Below are 18,055 nucleotides of genomic sequence, written 5' to 3'. Positions count from 1 at the left end.
GTGACATTTCTGTTTGGCTTCCAGGGGTCTGTGTAGAGGATGCACTTGCCCTCCTGGGGACTCAGGCAGCGGCACCTGCAGGTTCCTCCCTTGACCGGAGCGTGTGTCCCTCCTCGAGCTGCCCCACCACTTTCTCCGGGAGGGGCAGGCTGTGTCCCTGCTCCCAGGGAGCGCGCCCTTTGGGGACGGTAAATGTTAGCGCAGGCCTGGAGGGGGCCGCGTGGTGGACTCAACCCTGGGGTCAAACGTGGGGCACACGGGCCTCGCACGGCGTGAAGCCAAGACGCCGACACACCGGGGCCCAACCCCTTCCCGGGAAATAGCTGAGCCAATGCTGGAATATTATTCAGTAAACAAGACAATGCTCCACACTTCCCCTCTGGTAGGAGCCAGCGAAGGCGCCCCGGCACTCACCGCCTGGCACAGGATGGGGTACTTGGTGCGGTTGATGCCGCCGGCAAACACCGTGAAGGTCAGGGCCGCGTGGAAGCAGAAGTTCAGGAGCGTGTGCCGGCCCCGGCGACTGATGCGGATGGCGCTGTGGGGCAGGAAGGAGGTTTCATGTGAGCAGCGGCTCTGCACAGGAAGGTTTGGAAGGGCCCCCCTGGTGCGTAGGCTCTGTCCCCTGCACGGGGAGGCGTGGAAGGGGCCCCCTGGGGCGCAGGCTCTGTCCCTGGGAAGTCCAGGCTCTCTGTGGAGTCAGGGGCAGCTGTCTGAGGACCCGGTCAGGGGAGAGCAGACAGGCCGTCTGAGTCTGCCCTGAGTGGTGGCCACTGGAAAATTCTGCCTTACGTCACCCTGGAACACTGAGGCTGAAAGGGGTTTGCAGAAGCTTGAGCAACCTGATCTCTTGGTGGATGAAGACACTGAGGCCCTGAGACTCCAGGACTCGGCCACACACTGTCTCAGAGACAGAGGCCGCGGGCGTCCCTCGGAGCAGGCGTCAGGCACATCAGGACGAGACTGTGATTAGACTGGCTCAGCATGACCTCGGCCATAGCCTGGGGCTGAGCCCGCCGTGCCCGCCTGTGGCTGTGACCCTCTCCATGACCACCACCATGTCTGGGGCCCGACTCATCCAGGCTGTGGCCAGCACAGGTACGGCTGCACAGCGGCCACTGTGACTCTAGCCATGGCCTCGCCTCAGCCTGTCCCTGTAATCACAGCCACTCTGGTCTAAATGTATTTTATCCCACCCGACAGTTGGTAGGACGGCACTAACCACCAAGCTGATGGTATTCGGAAGCGGGGGCCTCTGGGCAGAGCCGTTGTGATGGGATCAAGGACCTCGAGAAAGAGGCCCCGAGAGGGCTTCACCCCCCACAGGCAGGGACACAGGCAGGGACACAGGCAGGGACACAGGCAGTGGGCGCCGTCCGTGAGCCTGGAGCCAGCCTTCTCCAGACTCTCCAGACACAGCGTCACGGGTGCCTTGATCTGGGACCTTGGCCTCCAGAACTGAGAAGTCAAGTTTCTACCATCAATGAACCATCAAGGCCCCCGTGTTCTGCCACAGCAGAGATGACAGTTTCGGACCTGCCCAAGCCTCTTCCTGTGATCACAGCCTTGTGTGCGCCCAAGTCTCCGATGAGACTGTGGCCCTGGGCGCATCCAAGCTCTGTCCGTGACCAAGGCGACCTTAGCCTCAGACATACCTGAACCCCCGCCCATGGCTGGCTGTGGACATGCCCACCCTGACTGCGGCTGGACCCCCTCATATTCTCGGTGCCTCTCCCAGGCTCTGCCGGCCATAGTGACCACCCAGGGGGACCTGAGCTTCTCAGGGCTGCACCCACTTCTGGAAGAACTTATTTCACCCAGTTAAGGACACAGGGGATGCCGTCAAGAAGACCCTGACAGAGGCCTGAGTGGACGGGCGTGACTCCCCCGAGCTCCAGCCACCCTTCAGCTGTGTGGTGGGCACCAGGCTGCCGAGCAAGTCTGAGCTGGCTGGAGACCTGAGTTGTACCTTCAGGGACTTCTTGCTACATGAGGGGGCAGCGACATTGCCCTTCAGGGACTTGCCTTTGAAGGTAAGAACAGGTTTCTCGGGCACAGTGGGCGCCCTTGCCCATGCCAGGCTTACCTCTGGTGCACGATGTAGGTGATGACAGAGGCCAGGAGGCAGAGCAGCATGACCGCCGTGCACGCGTACACCACAGGGTGCAGGAACTCCCCTGGGTAGCGGGGCAGGGAGAGCACTGTCTTCAGATCCTGAGGAGAAAGCAAAGCAGATGTGCGTGACTGACCTGGAGGGGTCTGTGGGTGGTGCTGTCCCCTGGGCATCCCCTTGGGGCTCGGCTTCCCCTGCAGCCGCTCCAGGCATTTTCGTGTGGGGTCTCAGGGAAAGGGGCTGCCTGGGGCAGGACGGTCAGGCTTCGTCTGTGGATTCTCAGGGAGTGCACGGGAGGGGCCTCCAAGCGATGTCTGTCCTCGCTTTCCAGCGGCTCTGCTGGCCAAAGGCATCCTTGTGTGGCTCTGAGGCCAGGTCCTGAGACGGTGTTTCGGCCGACTGATGCCTGCCTCTAGCCTCCTCTCTTCTCATCGCCTGGGGGTGGCTGGGTGGGTCTGGATGGGCCTTAAGAGAGGCAGGGAAACCCATGGGATGGCCCCCAGCCGCACTGGGAGCCCCACACTCATTGAAACCCTGCTTGTCAACATCTCCCGGGAGGATCCTGTAGGAGCTTCTGTGAGATGCAGAAAGAGTGGAGGCTGTTGGGCACCAACTCCACCTGCTTCACTGCCCAAGAAGAGGGTTCAGGGTCAGAGTTCAAAGGGGAATGTGTGTTCTCTGTGGCAGAGTAGACTGGGGGAAAATCGCCCCGGCTGGAAAGGCTTGGAGCTGATGGGGTTTCATCTTTCCTTCATCAGGTGAGCGAGGTGAGCTCACCAAGGAATCACAGAGGCGTGTGCAGGCCGGGACGGGGGCCTCGGGGCACCAGAGTCCAGAAACACACGTGTACAGGCCCGGGACGGGGGCCTCGGGGCACCAGAGTCCAGAAACACGCGTGTACAGGCCCGGGACGGGGGCCTCGGGGCACCAGAGTCCAGAAACACGCGTGTACAGGCCCGGGACGGGGGCCTCGGGGCACCAGAGTCCAGAAACACGCGTGTACAGGCCCGGGACGGGGGCCTTGGGGCACCAGCCTGCACTCAGCTCTGTCTCAGGCTTCCAGCCTCCAGACTGTGGGAAACACGTCTGCCTCAGGGCCCCAGTGTGTGGTGTTTCGTTGTAAACGTCAGGCAGGCGAGTGTGCCCCACGGAGTGGGTGCCATGTTCCTGTAACAACCCTGTAGGTGGGTGCCAGCAGGGGTGAGGGCTGCAGCCACCTGGCCCCTCCCCAGCCCCCTGGTGATCGCTGTACCTGTGCCAGGCTCTGGCAGCTCTGACCATGTCGTGGGTGCTGCCCTGGGCATCGGGGCAGGAGGAGGCAGCCGGCTGGGCCTCTGGGATGGCCCCAGCTGAGTGAGGCGGGAAGTGGAGAGGGACCCTCCTGTGCCTGAAGGGCCATGGGTGGAGGCAGTGTCACCTGTGTCAGGACCCAGGCAGCCAGTGGCCCGAGAGCTCCTCCTTCCCTCCTGAGGCCACACTTCTTGTCCGTCCAGCCAAGACGAGGCCCTGGCTGGCTATAGAGTGTCCACCATAGACAGAGGGTTCTGGGGAGCCACGGGACTGGCTGACAAAGTCCGAAATAGGGCCCCTGTCCCAGGGTTCGAGCAGCACTGGCCAGGTGGGCACTGGAGGGGCCCTGCATCCTGGGAGGAGGAGCCTGGACCTGTGCGAGGGCGAAGGCACCTGGGAGAGGAACGGGTATCGGTGTGAGGCCGCGGAGCTGGAGTGATGGCAGACACTTTGCTTTCTGGGGAGTGTTTAGAATCTGCCCATTTCTTCCTGGACACCGGGACCCCACAGAGAGAGAGCACCCTGTGGTTCAGGCTCGGCTCTGAGGCCCACCCTGGACAGAGGCCCCTGAGGGTTTTCGGGAGGGTCAGGGCCCAGGAGAGCCCCACCCTCACTCAGCCGCTCTGTAAAGAGGTGAACTGGGCGGGCCTCTGTCCGGATTCTCCTGAGTGCCCCAGAGCCTGAAGCGTCAGTTGCCTCCTGCGACAGCTGTGGGGTGAGTGTCCGGTCCGCGCTCCAGCTGGGGCTGCTGCTTCCCCAGAGAGCCCAGGGACAGCCCGGCCAGCTGTGGACGCTCTCCCACACCCCTCCTTGGTGTTCTGGCTGCTGGAGCACTCGCCATTGGGAGGCGATGCATGGGGGCCCTCACGTGGCTCGGGCAGTGCTGGGCCGGTTGTCCCACGTTTGCTGGTTTAGTAGGCGCCAGCTTTCTGCCACTTGCAAACAGCTCCAAAGTCACAGAAAAGCACGTTTTCCCGGCCACATCCCAACATCAGGTTGTCCAGTGAGTTCTCTGCTGCTGGGAGGTGGGGAATACCCCATGTGGGTAGAAGAAGTGAAGGTTTAACAGGGCGCGAGTGACGCCCGAGATTCTTGTCCCCGGGATTCTTCCACGAGAGTCAATGGCTTTTCCTCCATGACGTTGACCCAGGGTCTAAAATAAACGTGAACACTCTACACAGTTCCCACGAGCTGCTGTTGCAAACCCAGATCCATGAGAGAAGCCCAGAGAGTGGGGTCCACTCAGTGTCCAGCCCTCTCCGAGTCTAACCAGGACTCCGTGAGTTGCCTGGAACCAGGACTTCGTTCTCATCTGTGTGCTGAATATCCTGGGGTGGTCTGCCCGGGCCCTCACACGTCCCCCCATGGCCTTCCTGGGGCTGCTGTGGCCGCCTCGCACCTTCCTGCAGGGTTCAGACTCCTGCTTAGCTGCAGGGGTGGGGGCGGGGGGTGGAGCCACGGTAGACGGAGGCGCAGATGGCAGCCGGGAAAGTGTGTGCCCTGATGTGTGGTGCCTGCGAGCCGCGTCCTGTCCCGCTGCCTCCGTCCCCAGGGCCAGAAGGAGACTTTAGCCTCCCGTCTGCCGCTTTTCGTCACAGACACAAACCCGTTTGTGTTAAGCCCAGTCAGAGCTGCTTTTCATGCAGGAGGCAAACACGGCAGAGCGTGAGTCCAAGGTGCGGCTGCGCTGGGAGGACGCCGCCCAAGCTCCAGTGACAGCTGGGGCCGTGCCGCCTGGCGTGGGGCTTCTCGTCTGAAGGCCAAGCTGTGAAGCTTCACATGGACTGAGGTGGCAAGGGCAGCTGTGGACTCCCGGAGCTGCCGCGTGAGCTGGAGGCCTGGGCCACGGTCCTCACCTGTGCAATGATCCGTGGGTCAACAAAATGTTTTATAAGAAACAGACATGTGATTTGCTTTGGTTTCTTTTTTTTCTTTTCTTTTCCCCAAATTATAGTTATCAACAGTGCCTTTCTATATTTTCAGAGATGACATTTAAAATTCCAAGTGGGTCACGCGCAGTGGAGACGTGTGTTGTCTTTTAAAGTTTGCACATGCACGGGTTCCTCTTTGCAAGTGTTCCCAGGGCCTGATGGTCTGATCTGTGGCTGAACAGAGCCTGGCTGACGGGGGTGGGCTGATCAGTCCCCGTGAGGCCACAGAAGCAGAGCTCCTGGACCCTCGGCACGGAAAGCAGCCGGGCTCCTGGGGGGTGAAGAACGCGGCTCAGAGGACCCAAGGGGGCTGGGGAGGGGCGGATGAAGGTGACCCCGACCTTCTTGGCCCAGATGTAATGGCCAGAATGCCAGCTTGGTTCTGTGCCTGCAGCATGGCCCAGGTTGCTCTGGAAGCCGCCCAGAGATGTCTCTGCTTCCCCTGGGGAAGGCTGGCTTCCATCTCCCATCCACCGGCCTCGGAGCCAACAGTCCCGCCAGCGTGTGAGCCCGGCGTGCGGGGGACTCGTGTTCTGGCTTATTTGTGTCTCCTCTTTCTTGAGTCATAACTTCCTCCTCTGTTTCCTCATTTTCACTGGAGGTCTCCTCCTTGGTGTGTTCTGCAAATCAAGTGGGTCAGGGTGTTAAAGACAAAAATAAAGGAGGAAAGATGAGAAGAAAGCAGTCAGTCAAGTTACGTGTGAATTTTCTGATAAAAACAACCTTTCTGCAGCAGCGAGAGGTGGGAAAGTGACCTCTTCAAACCTGGGGAACGCCAGTGGCCTGAAGGAATCTTCCTTCCCGCGGGTGAGGCGTCCGGGCCGGGTCCGCAGCTCCGACTGACTGAGGAACCTTCCTTCCCGCGGGTGAGGCATCCGGGGCCGGGTCCGCAGCTCCGACTGACTGAGGAACCTTCCTTCCCGCGGGTGAGGCTTCCGGGGCCGGGTCCGCAGCTCCGGGGAGGAACCTTCTTCCCGCAGGGTGAGGGCTCCGACGGGTCCGCACCTCCGTGACTGAGGAACCTTCTTCCCAGAGGGTGAGGCGTCCGGGCCGGGTCCGCACTCCGACTCCGTGGGTGAGGCGTCCGGGCCGGGTCCGCAGCTCCGTAACTGAGGAACCTTCTTCCCGGAGGGTGAGGTGTCCGGGCCGGGTCCGCAGCTCCGACTGGCTGAGGAACCTTCCTTCCCGCGGGTGAGGCTTCCGGGGCCGGGTCCGCAGCTCCGACTGACTGAGGAACCTTCTTCCCAGAGGGTGAGGCGTCCGGGCCGGGTCCGCAGCTCCGACTAGGAACCTTCTTCCTAGAGGACTGACTGAGGAACCTTCTTCCCGGAGGCTCCGACTGACTGAGGTGTCCCTGGGTGAGGCTTCCGGGCCGGGTCCGCAGCTCCGACTGACTGAGGAACCTTCCTTCCCGCGGGTGAGGCTTCCGGGGCCGGGTCCGCAGCTCCGACTGACTGAGGAACCTTCTTCCCAGAGGGTGAGGCGTCCGGGCCGGGTCCGCAGCTCCGACTGACTGAGGAACCTTCTTCCCGGAGGGTGAGGTGTCCGGGCCGGGTCCGCAGCTCCGACTGAGAGGAACCTTCTTCCCAGAGGGTGAGGCGTCCGGGCCGGGTCCGCAGCTCCGACTGACTGAGGAACCTTCTTCCCAGTAACTGAGGAACCTTCTTCCCAGAGGGTGAGGGTCCGGCGTCCGCAGCTCCGTAACTGAGGAACCTTCTTCCCAGAGGGTGAGGCGTCCGGGCCGGGTCCGCAGCTCCGTGACTGAGGAACCTTCCTTCCCGCGGGTGAGGCTTCCGGGGCCGGGTCCGCAGCTCCGACTGACTGAGGAACCTTCCTTCCCGCGGGTGAGGCTTCCGGGCTGGGTCCGCAGCTCCGACTGGCTGAGGAAGGAACACATATCCTCCTAGGTGCTTCGAGTCCTCCTCCTTCTCCTTTTTCCGGGTTCAAGCTCTTCCTTCTTTCCTTCCTTCCTTCCTTCCTCCCTCCCTCCCTCCCTCCCTCTTTCTCCTTCTTCATTCAGGTGCTTCTTCCTGGTTCTTCCTGGTTCTCTTTCTTGTTTTTTCGGGTTCTCTCTGTTTTACTTCCTGGTTCTGTGCCAACAAAGACTGATTTCCTGAGAGCCTGATGTATTCCCTCGTCTGCCTTTAAAATAATAACTGCCTCTACAGATCTGTCGACTTTTCACGGATGTGTTCCACGGGAAAGGCAGAAGGTAGAGGAGAACACAGATGACCTGTAGTCGGCATTACGTTTGTAAGGTGTGTTATGATTTTCTTCTTGGAGGGGTAGATGGGCTAGTGAAGTTTTGAAGAGATTTGGAAAAAAAAGTGTTAAAATATCATAGACGCCTTCTTTCTAGACTGGTAGTTACTTGTTTAAAGTTCTTAATTTTCGGGAAGATGTGAGGTGGGATGAGAAGCTTTCCATCCGTGAGATGAAGGAAGTAGACTGTAGCCATTTTTAGTAATTTAGATATTAAACTAAAAAGCAGCCAGCTGAAAAGAACTCGGTACGGCTCTGAAATGTTCGTAAATGTTCTGAAATGTTCGACCATCGTTACGCCCTGTGACAGGCCCCTCCCATCTCCTGAACGGCCATTCCTGGTAGAGGCTGTGGGGTGAAACTGCAGCAGAGATAAACCCACCACAGGCGGGCTCACGTACTTCCTAACAGCTCAGAGCTCCGACACTCCCACATCCCGCCTGTGGGCCAGCACCTGATCCTGGTTCCCTTCAGGGTGGACTTTGCACGGGCCTGGCCTCGGGGAACAGCTGCAGGCTCCTCCTCAGTCTCAGCTTCTGAGACTTGCCTTCCTGGGGGCACCGCCAGGAGCCTGGCCTTGACCTTGAGCCTGTCACCCTCCAGTGGGAGGTCTTCACCCTTCAGCTACCCGCCTTGTCTCCTTGGCGGTTTCGAAGGCACCTGGCCTTTCGGAAGGTGGGAAGTGAAGTGCTAGACTCAAGGGGCTCCCCACACACCAGGTCTCTCGGGTCCCCCAGCCCAAGCTGGAGCAGGTCAGCCTTGGCCTCTCACTCAATTCAGGCACTGGGAACCCACAGGATGCAGCAAACAGTGCCTCTGATGACCAAGAGTCAGCCCTGAATTGAGAGCCGGAAGGGGCTCTGTCCAGTCTCCTTTGAGAGCCTCCACCCTAATCACAGAAAGCCGGCGGCTCTCAGGTGACCACACAGGACACAGATGCTGACCAGCAGTGGTGCCACCAGCACGGGGCTGAGCACTGAGGGAGGGTGAGCTCATGCCGCCAGCTGCACCTAAATATTGCAATTGTGGAATGAAAGTAGCCACAAAGGCCAGATGACATCTTCATACCACACCCTATCCCACAGTAACCACACACCAGCCTGCACCACCCCATCCCACAAAAACCACACTATACCAGTCACACCACCCAACCCTACAACCACCCTACACCAGCCCACGCCACCCCATCCCACAAAAACCACACTATACCAGCCACACCACCCAACCCTACAACCACACTACACCAGCCCACACCACCCCATCCCACAGCAACCACCCTACACCAGCCCACACCACCACAAACCACAGCAACCACACTACACCAGCCACACTGCCCCTCCCACAGCAACCACACTGCACCAACGCACACCACCCCATCCCACAAAAACCACCCTACACCAGCCCGTATCACCCCATCCCACAGCAACCACACTATACCAGCCACACTGCCCCCCCACAGCAACCATACTACACCAGCCCACACCACCCCATCCCACAAAAACCACCCTACACCACCCAACCCTACAACCACACTACACACCACACACCACACCACATCAGTCATGCCAATCTTATTATTCTGTTTAATTTCTGGCCACAAACAGTGTTACCAGGAGAGCGAGAGTCTGTGCTGAGTGTGAAGCCACCAGACTCACATTCTCTGAGGGAAATGGTCCCAGGGAAGGCAAAAGCTCCGCAGCTGTATCTAATTCCGAAGACTGACGGTTGGCTTTCCGCGAGAACAACTGTTCTCCGGGTTAAGTGTCAGGACTGCAGGTTACAGGGTGCAAAGGGACACCTGTTCCATTTCGCAGCCTGCTGGAACTTAAGTCCTGACGGCACCCCTTGCGGAGACAGAGGCAAGTTCACGTTTGCTTTTGCTTGTTAACGGTGGTGACGGAGACACAGCTTGTAGAAGGAGGTGCCCCAGCTTTAACCACTGGACATGTGGCCCGCAGGTCCTCCAGAGGGGAGCAAACTGTCCATCCTGTGGAGCACCATGGGCCGACAAACCAGCCTTTTGGGAGGACGGCCTGGCCCAGCCAACCTGCTGGACAGCAGCTCAGAATCCAGGGCTGGCTCATGCCTTTGTGCACGACCAGGAGCGGTGCCACCAAAGAATCTGACCCGTGACCTGTGCCCTATGCCCTTACACTTGGGAGCTCAGCAGTCAACTTGCCCCTGGCAGGGGTCAGGAGTCCCCCAGAGCGCAGCAATGGGACAGGCAGAGTCAGGGCCACCCTGCCCTGGCCACGGCCTCCAGGCTTCCTTCCCAAGACCCCACGGCCATGGGGTGAGCCTGCCCCGGTATCTACACTGTGAACTTGGAGACACATGCAGAAAAGTGCTGTACCAGATTGATGTAGCACAGGAGGGCAACACCACACACTTTCTGTCCCTTTCAGAGATTCTCTCAGGTGCAAATGTTACTTGTTGTGAATAAAAACCCAGTGAGCAGCTGAAATGCCACACTCTCCCCCACCTTCAGAAGCCCTTCTCCATTCACTGTCCTCTGTCAATGACAGCTTTCCATTTTGCAAATAAGGGCCTGAATTTGAGGCTGAAAAGCCACAGATCCTGCCAACTGGGAGGCCTGGGGCTGGGCTGGGTGTGGCACCTGTGGGACAACAGCAATGGTTCCTGAGGCTGGTGGGAGCCCGGGGGTGGGCAGGAGCCCTGGGGCCGGCCTGCTGCCCCCTGAGGTGCTGCCAGTGCTGGACACGCAACCTTGTCAGGTGTCTGAAAGGTAAGTGCGGAGGCCTCAGCCAGCCTCAGGGTGAAGCAGCCGCTGGAAGATGATACTGAATGTTGGCAAAGGCATCGCTCTTGCTTGGACATTTTGAATGGAACAAGAAGAAAATGAACAAGTGACTCAGACGGATGGCTCCTTACACAGCGAACACTGGGTCTGCTCCGAGGCACGCCAGCCGGCGTCTGTGGCAGCCGCACATTCTGGGGCCATCGGCATTCTCTGCACGTGCCCTGGGTCCCCACCGCCTGTCAGCTGCCCCTTACCAGCACACACAATGCATTGTGCGCTCAGCTGTCAGCCCTTCCGGAGCCCAGACCTTCAGCAACTGCAGCAAAAGCTTGCTGGAGCCTCAGGGAGGGACTCAGGATGGGTCCCGCTTGCCGCTCCAGCCAGCTGCCAGCCACGAGCCCCTTCCGGGTGAAACACCCTTCCCGTGCCTGTCGTGTGTGCGGCCGCCTTCTCTCCGCCACAGCCTCCACTGAAGCCCACCTACGTCTGTCCCCACTGCCTTTCATCAACTTTCTGATGGGAAGGGGCTGGCATGGTGGCGTGGGGGAGGCCTGGTGACCAGGCTGGAGGGGCCTGGGGTGGCAGGGACCTCAGCCCAGGCACAGACCGGGTTTTCACAGCACACGATGCCGGCTCTGCAGGAGGGACGTCACCTCCATTGATTAAATGATTCGACATTGCTGTATGCCTGCAACTCATTAGTATGACCAGCACCCAGCCACCGGGAGCAGAGGCGCCAAGACATGGGCCTGTCCCCGGCCCCCACCCCATAGAGCCTCCCACCCCCGCACTGAGCCCGGACGGAAGCCCGGTCACCAGCTCACCACTCCACAACTTTTCCAGCCTGGGAGTCCCTGAACGGGTGGCGGCCCCCCCAGCGGCCCAGCCCCAGCTGCAGGACCCTCGGGACCCCCGTACTCACCATGAGCGCTGCAAAGTTACCGAAGCGTGAGCGCCGCGGGAGGAGGCGTCCAGGGGGAGGCGATCAGGTCGCGCCCTGCTCCCCGCCAGCCTCCATGGCCTCCGGAAGGTCAAAGTCCCAGACGGCGGCCAGGAGGTCGCGCTCCCGGGCCCCGGGCCTCAGGGTGACCGTGGCGGGGCGGGCGCAGTCCCGGAGCTGCTCCCATCTGCGAAGACAGCGGCGGTCAGCGGGGCGGGAGGAGGGTCCCCGCGAAGGGCAGCTCGCAGCCCCGACCCCGCCGGCGAGCAGCCGCGGCGCCTGTCGCTCCCTCCCCTCCGCGGGCGGCGTGGGTGCTGCGCCTGGGGCTGGTGGAGGCGGTGCCGGTGGGGACCGGGGGGAGGCGGGGGGCTCGGACCGAACGTGCCAGCGGCAGATGCGTCTCCTCCATGTTTAAAAATCAATCTGCGCCCCACTCCCGGCTCCGGAGCCAAACTCAACGATCTCGGGCTGCACAAAGCCAGAGGCGCGCGAGGCGTTTGCACCCGGAACGGGCACCGAGTGACCCGCCCGCCCCAGCCCGGCCGCGGCGTCTACTCTGCCTGGATGTGGCTCGAGCTGCGGCCGGGCGCGCGGGGCGGGGGCCCTGGATTATCCGCTGCTCCTCCCGCCCCAGCGGAGCCGAAAGTTACTCGGAGCCTCTTTCCCCGCGGCCGGCGTCACCCCGGGGCGGGAGCGTTTCTGCCGAGCCACGGCCCCGCGCGTCCCTCCCGCCGCCCAGACCCGCGCCCAGACCCTCTCGTCCTTCCCACCTGCTGTGGCCTAAGCGGCTGCCGGGGCGGCCGGGCCGCGCTCCTGGAGACGGACGCGCTGCGCTCCCCCCGCCGGGGACCCGCTCTCCATTCGCGAGGGCAGCGGCCGAGCTGGGAGCCAGTTATCAACAGATTGCGGGGCTGCGGCGCCGGCCGGTGAGTCACAGCCCCGCGCACGGGCGGCCCCGGCCCGGCCAGCAGCGCCGCCGCCTCTGCGAGTAGCTCCCTGGGCGACAGGGGGGACCCAGGGCCGGAGGCAGGCGCGTAACCATGGGGACCGGGGCGGGCGATGGCGGCGGGCGGGCTCCTGCCGCAGGGTGGGGATGGCTCTTCCAGCCGGGCGGCCGCCGTCACACTGCAGAGCGCATTTAAAGAGACACCCGGCTCCGCGCTCGCGCCCCAGCACCAGACCCTCGCCTGAAAACGCCGGGGGGCGGACTGCACGACCCTGTGTTATTCCCAAAGGAGATCTCCATCCGTGGAGAAGCTGCAAGAACAGAAATATACACAAGAAAATGGATTTGGACGGAATTTTCCATCCTTTATTAACATTCTCGAGTCCAGATATGCCAGAACCGAGGTGCACCTGTCGTGAACCCGTCTGAGTGTGAGTCAGCAGGGCAGACGCAGCTGGTGTAGACAGACAGGGCCCGTGGCTGTGCTGAAAGCGTCCCTGTCCCTCCACCCCAACCCTCCTGCATCCTAGGCCACAGAGCCGGGCACCCAGAGCCAAGGTGAGTGTGGAGGCTGGGGTGCCAGGGGCCAAACAGCCCAGCCTCCCACCCGCAGCAAGGTGTGGGTTCTGTGCACAGCCCACAGGCCCCTATCCTGCCCCCAGGGCCTCCTACCCCACAAGGTGGGTCCAAGTCCACTCCAGTTTTCGTCCCAAGATCAGTTTTCTGGGGCACATGCTGGCCTGGTGGCAGCCTCAGCAAGAGTCTCAGGAACTGCCCTCGGTGTCCCACTCCTCCTCCACCTGTTCCCTCCTTGGCCCTGGGTGACCCCACACCCCCTCCACTCATTCCCTCCTTGGCCCTGGGTGACCCCACACCCCCTCCACCTGTTCTGTCCTTGGCCCTGGGTGACCCCACTCCCCCTCCACTCATTCCCTCCTTGGCCCTGGGTGACCCCACTCCCCCTCCACTCATTCCCTCCTTGGCCCTGGGTGACCCCACTCCCCCTCCACCTGTTCTGTCCTTGGCCTCCACCCTTGCATGGCTGCTTCTGCCCCAGGTTCTCTGACACTGGCACCTGTTCAGGGGATCCCCAGGCCCTGCTGCCATGGATTTTGAGGGGCCTGAAGGATGTACTAGTGGGGGGTTGTCATGAAGACTCACAGAGGTAGAATTAGATGCAGGGGTGACAGCACTCCGCTTCCCTTAGGGCCCCACTGCCCCATCTAGCTGGTGTCCCCAGAGCCCCTCTGTGGGGACACTGTGATGGGCCCTGAACTCTAGCTAAGGGACACAGGGTCCAGGCAGGCAATGGTCCAGTTCCCAGCTGGAGACACTCCAGGCACCCCAGACCCTGGCCGCCCTGACTCCCTGGACACTGTTCCCCTTGGAGCCTCAGAGCCCCCTGGTATCCCCTGGGTGATGGTCCTGGACAAGAGGGCTGGGAAGGGGAGGATTCTGCCCCCAGCGCCCCCAGGCCAGGGGTCTCCCTGGGCTCTGCCCTGATATCTTCCTCCTGCACCCAGCAGCTCCCACCACAGAGACTGCTCCAGGTGAGGGGTACCAAGTTGAGCACAGGTCAACCTGTCTTCCCGGGGGGCTCCTGGCACATCACGGTTGGGGCCCAGAGGAGGCCCCGGCTGGTGTGGGGGCCCTGGCTTGTTTCTTTCCCTGCACACAGACCCGAGCCCTGCCCTGAGTCCCATGGGGGCTTTGCGGGGGAACTTCTCAAAGGTGCTGTGGGGGCAGAGGGAGGTGGTGGAGCCAGCCAGGCTCTGGGAGGCCCTAGAGAACTCCCACTACCCCTCTCAGTCCCAGCTGGTTTTGGGCCCTGGACTGGGCCCCCACAGGCTCCAAAGGGAAAGATTGTCCAAGGGAAAGCCCCGAAGGCCGTTGGTATCTGGGTAGGACACACAGAAGGTTACCAGGGGCCCTGGGGTCCGGCACTTGAGGCAGACAGGTCCACTGGCTTGTGAATGTCCCCCTGCCCTCGCATGTGGTGGTTGGGACCCGGGAGGGCTCCCCCCATTCCACACCCAGTGCTAACCCGGGTGAAGGAGAGGGATCCCGGGGGAGCTGGCACTGCCACATGTCCCAGAGCTGCCCTAGGGGAGAGTCTGTGGGGCCCAGTCTTGTGAGGGGTGGGGGTGCCGGGCGTCTCCTGCCCACTCACAGCTGCCCCCCTGGGCCCCTCCCCCGCTGCTCTGCCAGCCCCTTCCTGGAGCTGCCCTTGGAAGGCACCTGCTTCAGGCCTCATCTCTGGGGTGGTGCTGGGGACCGGGTGCTGTCTCCTGAACAGTCCCACATGGTGGCCTTGGTGGCTTGCCAGTGGATGGGGAAACTGAGGCACAGACAGTCTCGTGCCACCCTGGAGGATCATGCAGGCCTCTGGGTGGCATTCAGAAAGTGAGCTGGCGGCCATCTGCCCTGCAGCCAGGGGACGTCAGCACTTGCCCTGTCCCCAGATGTCACGGCCCCCGGCTCCCAGCCCCCGGCCCTCGGCCCTCTCTCTGCTGGCTGTTCATCGGCAAAGCCTCTACTTTCCGGACTGCAGGGTTGGCCGTGGCACTGGCTGGGCACAGGGCCCACCTTTCCAGTCCCGGCCAGAGGGAAGCGTCTTGTCCATGTTGCAGGCACATGGGTGAGGTGCCGCCTGCCTTCCTGACTCTTACCTCCCCAATAGAGGAAAACAAAAGAAAAAAGATAGAAAAGACCAGGAAATGGAAATAAGGCAAAGAAGAATGAAATTTAAAACCCTAACAAACCCAAACAATGCTATTTCAAAATGTAAGTCCATGACGAGTCTCGTGGTGAAAAAGATGGAATTCCTAGCCAGGAAAACACCCCATGCTTGCCCCGTGGGTGTAGGTGCTCACCACGGCAGAGTCTATTTACGTGTTTATTAAGGTGTCTCACCAGGTATCGCCTGGATTCCACCAGAGTTGCAGAGCCGGAGGATACGTTCCTGTTTCCATGATGCATAGTTACATAGGTGAAGAGCTTTACTGCGAGGAATAGAGGAATCGAGGAGTCGGCTCACTCCATGAGGGACGCACGCAGGAGCTGCTGTTGCTGCCTCAGGCGTGATTCCTTCCTCCTCAGGGAGGCTCAGCTCCCCGCTGCAGCCAGGTGGGCCCACGCAGGCCTCCTTGGCCTATAGCGCAGACGGCCAAGTGCCGGTCATGGTCACCGCGTCTACACCACCCCTTTCTCAGCAGCAACTCCACGAGTGCTCGATGGAAAACTGCGGACAGCAGCCTTGCCAAGCGGACGCCCAGGGCCGGCCACTGCAGCCCCTCCAGCTGCGTCCTTCATCAGGGCAGCCTCCTCCCGGCTTCAGCACTGCGGGCAGCACACCAGCGAGGGGTGTGCCACGAAGCATCACCCACGGACGTGCCACGAAGGGTTATTCTTCTTTTGACTTTTTCTGATGGTTTAAAACTGTGAGAACACGCAGCTCACAGTCCACACGGAAGCAGGCACGTGGCTCCTGCCTCACTGTGGGAGGAAAGATGTTCTCAGAAGAAATGGCCGAGTTTGCAGAGGGTTTTTCGGAGGGCCAGGCAGTCTGAACGCAGCCCAGCTGGCCTTGGTGGAGATGGGGCTGGCAAGGGGGGGCAGTTCTTCCTGATACAAATCCTAACGCCTTCAACACTGACCTTCCAAAGAAACAGCTGCTGGACGTTGCCCTGACAGCACGGAGAACCGCACTTTTGAGGCAACTCTCGAGGGCTTTGTCATTTATTTGGCATCCGAGGCCCCAGCTCACAGGGTCTCGGGTGCACGGGACCCTCCAGCCCTTTCCACTGCTCTGCGATTCTGCCTACCTCCCGGAAAGGTCAGTTTGGGGTTCCATTAACTGGGGAACCTGGCCCCATTCACTGGGGAGGCCACTCGGACCTCCTCCGAAATGCTGGGGCCGTGGCCGAAACCTTGCCTCCTCCCAGGAGCCTTCGGCCCTCTTAGCAGTGGATGTGGGCTTCCTCCCTCTGAGGGGATCCTGCTGGACACAAGATGTGGGGTGCCCGTGGGTGGCCACCTGCTCCTGCCGCAGTCCCACCTCAGGGCCTGAGCTGCGGCTACTGCCTCTGCAGGGAAGGAACAATGGGGGCTGGGCCCACCCCTACCCAGAGAGTGGGCCGTGTTGCCTGCAAGGCCTCAGCCAGGGGACCACGCGTCTTCACATCTTGTGGCTTTGGGATCTGCAGGCTGTTTGTGGGAGAGCAGGAAACAGTCCCAGGGATGACGCTGCCTCAGGCAGGGTAACAGAGCTGGAGGTCAGGCCGACGCAGGAGGCTTAGGATGGTGATGGGTACCATCCCTCGCCAGGGGTGAGCCCCCAGCCCCGCCTTCCCTCGCCGGGCGTGAGCCCCTCCCCAGCCCCGTCCTCCCTCGCCGGGCGTGAGCCCCCAGCCCCGTCCTCCCTCGCCAGGGGTGAGCCCCTCCCCAGCCCCGTCTTCCCTCGCCAGGCGTGAGCCCCCAGCCCCGTCCTCCCTTGCCGGGGGTGAGCCCCTCCCCAGCCCCGTCTTCCCTCGCCAGGGGTGAGCCTCCAGCACCGTCCTCCCTCACCGGTGGTGAGCCCCTCCCCAGCCCCGCGTTTGGAGGGCCGTGGCTGCTGGGGACTCGCGTGCGGAGCTCGCTGTGATCACTGAACTCTGGAGCAACAATGGCCTCATGTCACTGGTGTCTCGGGCAGGACCTGCCTCTTTTTGGAACACTTTTGAGAGTGTTCGTTTCCAGGCATTTGGTGGGGACTCTGAGAGCCTGAACTTAGAAGCCCACCGAGAGAGGAAATGGCGGCCTCCGGGGGTGGGAAGCCTGGCCGCCGAGAGCGGGACCCAGGGCCACCGTCCTCCCGAGACAGCGCGCAGCAGCCGCCACTCACCCAGCGGAATTAAAAACGGCTCTCTGGTTGCCACGGCAACCAGCCGTCTCCCCCCAGCGTCAATTTGAATTTGTGCAGACCATTCCTAGCCAAGATTCAAGCCAACAGATTCGTGCTTACCCTGAGGTGAAGCCTCGTTTGAGAACCAAATAATAAAATTAACAAACCTAAAATCTTCTCGCTGCTGCCTCTTTACTAAGCACTCAGCAGAGCCCCCGAGAGCACGCAGGGCAAGCACAATCTCCCTCGGAGGCAGGAGGCCCTGGGGAACCTCACGTGGCTCCACTGACCACCACGTGTGGCGAACAGGCCCTTTGGCACTTGTGGGTCCCCTGCAGAATGAGCCCCTCTGGTGGGTTTTACGTTGGAAGGCCTCACTGCACAGGGCCTGCGTCCAAGGTGCCTCGGCCAGGCCTCTGTGTCCAGTGCAAGGCCCTGGCACACGCATCCAGGCTTGCAGGGTTCCATCAGCCTGTACTGTGGGGCGGACTCTGAGGGTCAGGGTTCCGGCTGTGTGAGGGGTGTGCTCTGTTTCAGCATCCTATGCCCACCTCAGGCCAAGGCTGTGGGGTCTCGTAGGCCTCTACCCGCTGGGCCTCAGGTACCTTCTCCTCTTCGGAAAAGGCATAAAGGCCTCCCCTCTCCAAGCTGTGAACCTTGGTTTTGCTGAAGGCTTGTGGAGAGTATTGAAAGAAGGCAGGAGGAGGCTCTGAGTGGGTGTTCCTGGGAAGGGAGGCCCTATGCAGAACCCCGATCCTACAAGGTCCTGGGGTCCCTGGTGTGGCCTGGGGCCCCCACAGCTCCTGTTGGCTCCTGCCGGTGGCCCTGGAGGAGTCACGTGGCCTCCTCGCTCACTGAACCCACCCAGGACCCAGGCAGAGAGCACCTGGGGCAGTCTGGGATCCGGTGGGGAGGGCTGGATGGGTGTGG

At 61.5% G+C, this 18,055-nt stretch overlaps 2 protein-coding genes and 1 pseudogene across 3 annotated transcripts in view; 2 read left to right on the top strand and 1 right to left on the bottom strand.

Moving 5' to 3' along the window:
- ADGRA1 (adhesion G protein-coupled receptor A1) overlaps window positions 1-12,187 on the bottom strand; it is a 42,829-nt gene extending 30,642 nt beyond the window's left edge. The window contains exons 1-4 of one of the 2 annotated variants that reach the window (XM_050805512.1): window positions 12,068-12,187; window positions 11,280-11,484; window positions 2,087-2,214; window positions 415-538 (exon numbers count right to left, since the gene is read on the bottom strand). In XM_050805512.1, coding sequence (XP_050661469.1) covers window positions 415-538; window positions 2,087-2,214; window positions 11,280-11,282 — 255 coding nt within the window. In that variant the 5' untranslated portion in view covers window positions 11,283-11,484; window positions 12,068-12,187. Of the gene's footprint in view, window positions 1-414; window positions 539-2,086; window positions 2,215-11,279; window positions 11,599-12,067 lie in introns of those variants that run through there. The other variant, XR_007729010.1, reaches the window with a different exon arrangement.
- On the top strand, window positions 11,281-17,301 carry LOC126962296 (translation initiation factor IF-2-like). The gene is made up of 5 exons (XM_050803146.1): window positions 11,281-11,387; window positions 11,467-12,223; window positions 12,632-12,801; window positions 15,459-16,571; window positions 16,780-17,301. The coding sequence occupies exons 1-3, from the start codon at window positions 11,281-11,283 to the stop codon at window positions 12,704-12,706; spliced, it is 939 nt and encodes a 312-aa protein (XP_050659103.1). The 3' UTR covers window positions 12,707-12,801; window positions 15,459-16,571; window positions 16,780-17,301.
- LOC126962294 (uncharacterized) lies at window positions 13,670-14,417 on the top strand (annotated as a pseudogene).
- Window positions 17,302-18,055: the final 754 nt, after the last annotated feature.

The sequence above is a fragment of the Macaca thibetana genome, chromosome 9 (genome assembly GCF_024542745.1).
Source record: "Macaca thibetana thibetana isolate TM-01 chromosome 9, ASM2454274v1, whole genome shotgun sequence".
NCBI lineage: Eukaryota > Metazoa > Chordata > Mammalia > Primates > Cercopithecidae > Macaca > Macaca thibetana.
Note: the sequence above shows the minus strand (reverse complement) of the source record. Positions and strands in the feature narration are given on the sequence as shown.